At 47.1% G+C, this 8,091-nt stretch overlaps 1 protein-coding gene across 1 annotated transcript; it reads right to left on the reverse strand.

Annotated features, from left to right (window-relative positions):
* Nucleotides 1–1,011: 1,011 nt before the first annotated feature.
* snphb (syntaphilin b) lies at nt 1,012–7,162 on the reverse strand. Its single transcript, XM_076095339.1, has 7 exons — nt 7,120–7,162; nt 6,880–7,003; nt 4,446–4,571; nt 3,703–3,810; nt 3,211–3,357; nt 2,389–3,034; nt 1,012–2,241 (listed from the first exon to the last, which is right to left on the reverse strand). The coding sequence occupies exons 1-7, from the start codon at nt 7,160–7,162 to the stop codon at nt 1,012–1,014; spliced, it is 2,424 nt and encodes an 807-aa protein (XP_075951454.1).
* Between the last annotated feature and the right edge of the window lie 929 nt (nt 7,163–8,091).

Genomic DNA, 8,091 nt, shown 5'->3' on the forward strand with positions numbered 1-8,091 from the left:
TCATGCGGGAAATTGCTCAAACCGCAAGACAACTCAAAGTCATGGATGTGTTTTTCATGGATCCAGATTTTCTGGATTGTATTTCATGTATGAAACAACACAGCTCTGTCCTTTGTTGAATTGCAGGGCTGTTTTAGGTCTAAATCCCCACTTCATGGCCCCTCAAACAAACAAATTTCGCAGAAATTCGTCCCACATCCAATCACAGGCAACCAGTTTTATGTTCAAATCTGGCTCAATTTGCACAGTGCCTGCCTGGCATAATCAGAAACAACCAAAGGGTGTTTGGCTTGACAGCACGATTGATCTGCCCTCCAACAGCAAAAAGTGTTGTTAGCATCTACGGTTCATGTCAGCCTGGCTGCGGTGTGTTTCGGTGTGTTCTACCCTTAGAATCAACCTGAGTTCTGTGTCTACATCATTGTTTCTTGGTAGTAGATAAAGTCCATGTTTTCAGAAATCCGAATTAGGGTGGATCTTCCCTTAGTCGCTGCTGCAGGTTAGTGTGCAGAGTGTAGCTCATGCACTGCAGACAACGAGGCCATTTGGTTATACAGAGACACATCTGATACATACGCATACCATATTTCATGTACTTACTCACCGAGATCATTAGAACATGCCAGAATTGAGACAGCCTGGTAGGTTGACAAATCAATGAACCTGTAACATTTCCCTGCATTTTAAAAAGAAAACAATCAGCGTTTAACATCCAAGCATAGATCATTCATTTCAACCAGCTCATTCAGTTTTGCACAAGTCAGTAGTGTTGGCGGACATCTTGGTAGCAACAGCAAGGACCAGTGGGTGAGAGACAATAAAGAGCACGACCAAACAGAACAGACTTTACCAGTCAGAGATTTTAGTCATAAATGCACATTTCTTGTTCCTGATGTTCCCTCAGCTATTAACCTTGATGAGGAATCCAGGACATTAAGTTTCTTCTCTTCTTCCTCTCACGCTACGGGTATCTTCCAACAAGGTAAGGACCCAGACCCTCTTATAGACTCCTCATATCTGCGATCCGCCCAGGTCTCCCCCGCCTGCGGGGTAATGCCTTAACCCACCTCCCCTGCGAAGCGAGTGCAGTGCCACAGTGCAACAGCCTCGCAGCAGCGACCCTATATGATACATGGGTCCGCTACGGACTGGGCCGCGGCACAGCCACGCCACTGTTGGCACCACAGGAATGGCCACTGCCAGCAGATCAACCAGGAAGTGACGACTCCAGTAGCTTTTCTCAATTATCCCCGAGCTCGATGGATTTTCTACCTCTGCTGTGGCACCCCCTGTGGCACCATGTTCTTTAGTTCCATCTTCATCATCATCCTCATCATTCAACTCCACCACAGTGATGCCAGCTATCTCCTCATGGGAAGTAGATCTCCTTGGCTGCGAAGTGTGAGGCTGTTCTACATCTGGTGATAACCCTTGGCGACCTGGACTCAACTCTTCTGTCTCTACCTTGGTTGTTCCTGCTGATGAACCAACTTCTTGCAGCTCGTCTTCCATGCTAAGGTTTTCCAGTGTTGTCCCAGACTGTGTGCCTTCTCCACAGCAACTTCCAAAATGAAGCTCACCCAACGTCCCTGCTGATGTCTCTGTTAAATTACACAGCTTACCTGGTGCTGCCTCCTCCACTGCACCCTGAACTTCCACCTCATTCCCTCCCTCTGAGCCCATTTGCGTCTGATGCCCTTCTTCTGCCAGGTTGATCACTGTTGTGTCCTCCTGCCACTCCGTTGCTTCAGATTCCTTCTCTCTCTTCTCATTCTCCTGCTTTTCCACTTCCTCCACTCCCTCTTCCCCCCTACACGAAGGACTTTCCATGGAACACGCCACTGTAGCAGACCGTGGTAAGTGAGGGACCAGCGGGGTTTTGGAGGCCGGGATCGACTCTGTGGCCGTGCTCATGATCGTCGCAGTGGTTATTGAAGCTGTGGTGGTGATGGAGTCCAGCTCCTCCTCCCCCTCATCAGACATCCAGGTGGAGGTGGGGCTGCAGGCCTGGGAGCGGAAGGTGCGTTGCTCCGCAATGGTATCCAGATCAGAGGGGTAACCTGCCGTTGCAGGGATGGGGCAGCTTTCAGTTTGAATGCCTGTCTCCCGCAGGGGGTGCAGGTAGAGGTGGTGGTGGGACAGGCAAGGATGGCTCATACAACCTACTCCACCGAGACCGCAGTGAGTGGGTGCCAGCCGCTCACCTGTGCACAGCTTCTCATAGGTGGCGGAGTGCTGCATAGTGTGGGCCACAGAGTGGGACAAATTGCGAGGGAAAGAGCGAGGCAAGGTATGGGAGAAGGTGTGCGGCAGAGAGTTGGGCAGAGAGTTGGGAAGAGTGTGGGGCAAAGATTGAGGTAGAGAGTGGGGCAGAGATTGGGAAAAGGTTTGTGCGTAGGAGTTGAGTAAAGATGCTGTTTCCTCAGAGAGGAAGGCGGCCTCTAACAGCAGGTCGGCCTGGCTGGGGACGCTGCTCTCCCCGCAGCACACAAAACCGCTATCCTGGGTGCCGTCACCTGACAGACAAGGAAAGTCCGAGCCATTTACATTTCGGTCCGCAAGCGCCTGATCGCTCAGCTTAGTGTAGGTGGAGCTTCGGGTCAGAGAATGGGCTGGGCTACCGTCGCAGGAGCAAGACCCCCTCCCTCCTACTGCCGGTTTGGGTATTCCCCCTGGACTTTCCCCTGATACCGATGCTGGTGCTGAGCCTCCAACACGGGTCCGACAGCCTGGTATGGCTTCCCCCTCCTTGGCTAATCCAGCCTGGGCTAGCTCCATGCTGATCAAAAGGTTCTCAAGCTTGTGGTTCTGAGTGTTGATGTCCTGAAAGTACTTCTGGACCCCTACGTCGCCACTGAGCCCCCCTGCATCACTGAGTGTGGCGCGAACAGTGTCCACAGCATGTTTGAGCTGCTGGATCTCATGGCGCGCGTCCTTCAGGGCCAGCTGAGCCTCCACACGGTGACATTCCTCCTCAACCCAGTCCTCCTGCATCCTGTACAGCTGGCCTCTCAGCTCATCTATCTCTGTGTCCCTAAGAGGGTACAAATGGAGAGGAGAAAGGGGAGAAAGAAAGAACAATGAGAATCAAGAAATTAGGTTTAGGGTTAGGATTAGAACCTGGTAGGAAAAACCTAAGAACAAGTCAGACAATTTAAGAACTGACTCTGGCCAATATTGATAATCTCTACTTCGATCTCCGTATCTCACCTGTCTTGGAGGGTGTTGATGGTTTCATTTAGCCTGGCCCGCAGGTGTCGGATGCACACCTCTTTCTGCTGCAGGGGTGTGAGGTACTGCTCCGGTGGAGGGGGCCGGATACCATGGTTTTCCGTACATGAGTACTTCTGATGACGTCTAGGACACATAATGAAAGATGTATCCCGAGTTCTTTTGAACAGATTTAACTTCAGTGACACTTATATGTTTAGTATATAGGGCTGGGTATTTAATCCCAATACTTTTTCGGTAGCGACCAACATGTATCCTTAGCACTGACTCTCAAAAACTGTCAAGTACCAAAAGCTGGCTTTGAACGTCTGTTTAGGTTGGTAGCAAAGCCAGGTTTCCACAAACTTTTAGTCCCAGAAACTACTTTTCAAGGAACTAAAAGGTTCCTTCAGCCCATTGTTGTCTGCGTTTCCACTGCGGTCTAAAGACCCATGAAGATTAGGCAATTTAGTTGGTTTTCTGATGTCTTACCCTTTGGTGGGGCTGGAGTCGCTGCCTTTACAAGAGCCTGAGTTGCTGCTGCTGCTGAGGGATGTGTTGCCATGGGGATCTCTGTTACTGGGTGCGGCTGGTGTCCGCCTGGTCCAAAGTAAGAGGACACGTTAGACACGCCATGAAACCAAACTCCAAACAACGAGGTGACAGTGAATTCTGCTAGCCGTTGAGCAAAACCATCACAACATCTTTCAAAACCACAGATCAAAAAAGACACAAATGAAGCAATCCAGGTCCACTAACATGCCAATACAACACCGAAATGCACTTATACACACAGACACATTACAAATATAGAGGCTAAAGTCACAGTTCTGTCTTAGAAACAAGGACACAGTTATGTGGGCACTGACAGCGATGTCACAGGTTTTTTAAACAAAGGGAACTACAAATCCAAAGAAATTACGAACTGAGCGATATCACAAGAAGCATTCCTCAAAAGAAATAAAGTGAGGATAGCCGTCTATAGAGTATGAAAAAAAGGAAATAGAACAAACAAAGAGAAAAGAAGGAGGAAGTAACAGGTCAGCCTAGACATAATGCTGTGTGAACAAGATTATTGTAACACCACGAGACATTCACAGCAGTGCCAAAGGTGTCATCATTCCCATGCTTCAGAAAGTCAACACCGATTTTGAGGAAAGAAGAGGGGACTCAGGACAGACCGAGTACGAGGGGTCGAGGGAGAGTTTGCTGAACGGCTGTGGCGATCCGGAGACTTTGTGGAAGCCTGTCCTTTCGTCGGCGACTTGGTCGATGCATAGCCTTTAGTCGGACGCATTGAGACCATATAGCCCGTCTCCATAGGAACGTAGTCTAGCTCTATGAACCTGCAGTAGTCAAACCTGACCAGGCAGAGACAACAGGGTGTTAAATGACAGAGGACAGCAGAGTACCACACCAGACCGATACAATGTGCATGCTACAAATGTATGCTCTCTATTGAGATGAGGAGAAGCGTTCTGTCTTAGGATTCGCCTAAGTCATTCAGAGCCTGAGATGCAGGCAGATGCTAAATATCAACAAGCACTCAACCACTGATGGGGCCTAAAGAGAGGAAGCTCTCTAAAAGCTTTGCAAAAGTAAAGACAGATTGCTCTGCTTTAATCGTTTGGGCTGCTCTCGTTGGCTTCCGATGTATGAAACAAACATCTACCTGAAGACATTTGCAGCCATGAGGCCTTTTACTGGCACAGAAGAAAAGCTAGCGCTCAACATCCTAAAACAAGAGAGATAAAATGTTCTGATAAGAGCAGCAGGGGAGCAGCGGCAACAGCATTAGCATTTATTCATAAGAGCCTCTTCATCCAGACAAGCTTTCACACACAAATGTCTCTACACACAGCAGACCTCATTGGGTAGACATCAAAGACATGATCAAACATAAATTCAACCTCCAATACATCCGATACATCCCAAAAGATTGCCAGAACATGACAGGACAAATTGTATTCTCTTTGCCAGTTTGTGGATTGACTATTTGAGGAGACACAGGTCAATTAAATTGTCAAAATAGTGTCAGATTTAGCCTGGTGTGAAATGATAAAGACCAATCCAACCCTTTGGACGATCAAAAATCCCTTCTTTCTCTCCACACACTGCCAAGGAAGATGTCATTCTTCTTCTTCTGTAGAGTAACCACTGCTGAAAATAACCTGCTCTTTGCTCCCTCCTCAGCCGATAATACAGACAACCTGATCCTGCACTATGAGGCCAGATTACAATTTATAATTTAAAAGACCAATTTGGGAAATGGGCTGATTCGCTTTCGTGCCCAGAGATACAACTCTGTCCGTTAAACGTGATGCTAGAGGCAGAACGTGATTAGCTTAGCTTAGCGTATAGACTGGAAGCAGGGGGAAACAGCTAGAGAAATAGAGAGACCAAGCACTGCAGAAGTTTGTAGACAACAGAGATTCCAGCTAAAAAATTGCCATGGATTATTATTGATAACTGTTAAAATAACAAGGGTTTTAACATCTAAATAAAGTGCTGTAGTGGTTGCCAGTTTGTCTGTCAGAAATACTCAATGAAAGATTATACCGAGATACAGAAGCTAGTGGAATGGAGACTAACGTGATGTCAAGATTTTGTCTCTCTATAGTTCCAACACATAAATCCACCATTTCTTTTGACAGATTAAAAACCTGAGGAGAGTTGTGCTCATTACAGAGCTTTGAAAGGTGCTGGGAGATGGATTTCTTAGCTTTTGATTGCGCTGGTTCCCTCTACTTCTGGTATTTATGCTAAGCTAAGTAGCTCCCTGACTCTAGCTTAATACCGTTCAAACAAAAGTGGTATAGATCTTTTCATCTAACTCTGGACAAGAGCGCAACTACGTGCATTTCCTAAAATGCCTAACTAATCATCTTATAAACCATGTAACTACATGTATCATCAAAATAATAATGTCGAACAAAAGTAAAGAAAACACATATTTATGTATTAACCATCCTGCTACAGAAAATAAAGTTGTTGAATATCACAGTACAGTGTATCAGTGGTAGCCAGAAGGAGGAGGAGGAGGGGTGATCTGTGATGGGCAACTTCTGTCAAGGTATTCTGTGCTCATTATATATATTGCGAATGTTGGATAATCAGCGATATTGTATGACACCCAGTGAATGTTGTAATGACCTGTTTCTTTTAACTGACTGTTGCCCAATCACTGGCCTCCACAGAGGGGGAAGGGGACAAGCGCGACCACTCGGAGCAGCCATGGGGGATTCTCACACAGGACTCGATAACTCCACACCACCGCACTGAAATCCAAAATATGGACCCAGTGTCTCTATACTGAAACTTCAACCCGCTGGAACACTTTCACCATGCAATGACTATATTTGACACACTCACACTATGGTGTGTAATTCTCACTTCTTTGTGTAATTCTCACTTCTTTGTGAAAACATGTACTACATCTAACCCAACTTTCTCAAGAGTTGTGCTGAGTAAACGTGTCCTGTGTGACACCATAAGGGAGGAGGCCAGATATTGACTACTTTGTAGTTCTTTGAAGATCAATATGTGACAAAAGCCAAGACAGAACAGAAGCCGGCAGAGGGAAGCAGCTAAAGCAGTGAGCCTGGAGGGGGTGGAATACATAGTACAACAGGTCCGACAGTCTACGGCGTCCATCTGCTGGGATGGAACCTGTGTCTGGACGGTGGGGTGTGGGTGGCAGTTGTGGAGAGGCCGTAGGAGCCGAGCGGAGTCAGGTGTTGGTCAGTGTGAGTGGGTGGAGTACAGACATCATCCTTAACGCTGTGGGTCGTTTCTGGTAGAGACAGAGACTTTGCTCAAGACGCTGGAATCATTTTAGATCAACCATCTCTGATTTTTTTAAATAAACCAAGATGCACATTCTCATTTCAGGCAATGCCGGTGTCTCACCCAACTCTCCGCTGTGGAAGTGGATAGTGTTCATAACAAACATGGTGCGGCTGATTGAGCGGCTGTGGCGAACCAGTGATCACTTGTGATCACAGTGTGCTTCCACAGCACAATGGTGGCATTTCTACTGTGCATGTAGCCTCTAAACACAACTTCTTCAATCCTAGTGTACAAATTGACCAAGTAACTTTACTAATGTACATGTTAGTGGTGCGTTCAAGTGCACACCTGTACATCAGGGTTTCCCTTGTTTTATCAATAGACTCAGAGGTGATGTGACACAACAACACGCACACAAGTGTGTGCTTTTTGCTGTTGTTGATGCCAACTTCTAAGCTAAATATAAAACACTGAGAGCTCCAGTTGGGATCTCAGTGTTGTTGTCGTCTTCAGGAAAACCGTGTCCAAGTGACACAGGTAGTATAAATGTTGCCTGTGTGCTTGGTCTTGTTTTAGTGGCTACAATGCATACTAGAGCTACAGCTACTGAGCATGCTCTCTGAGACTGTAACTGAAGTGTGTCTCACGCAGGGGGCGCTGGCACAGGAACGGCCATCGACGCCGCTGGCGCAGCCGTCCCCGACCCAGACCCAGACGCCGGCTTCGGCACCGGGACGGGTGAGGACGCCAGTATTTGCTGCAAGCGGCGTTTGGGCTGCAACGCCTTCAGAGGGTTGAATCTGAGGAGGAGAGACGAGAGAGAGGAGGACACCACAGCGACAGATTGAACTGTCTGTAGCTACGTACAGTATCACCATCTAAAAAAAAAAAACCTTCTACAACCACTAATCAGACGTCTTGACTTCAGTGTTGGGAGGATTTATCACTTAAACACTTAAAAATCACATGACACACAATTAGTATAAGTGGATTCATGGCAACAAAGTATTATTCTTCAGATCACCAGCCAATACCAATGCCAAATAGGCTCTTCATATTATTAAAGGAGTGACTGTGTAAAACTGGAACACA

Source organism: Anarhichas minor, unplaced genomic scaffold (assembly GCF_050575085.1).
Source record: "Anarhichas minor isolate MPS153535 unplaced genomic scaffold, ASM5057508v1 ptg000020l, whole genome shotgun sequence".
NCBI classification, from domain to species: domain Eukaryota; kingdom Metazoa; phylum Chordata; class Actinopteri; order Perciformes; family Anarhichadidae; genus Anarhichas; species Anarhichas minor.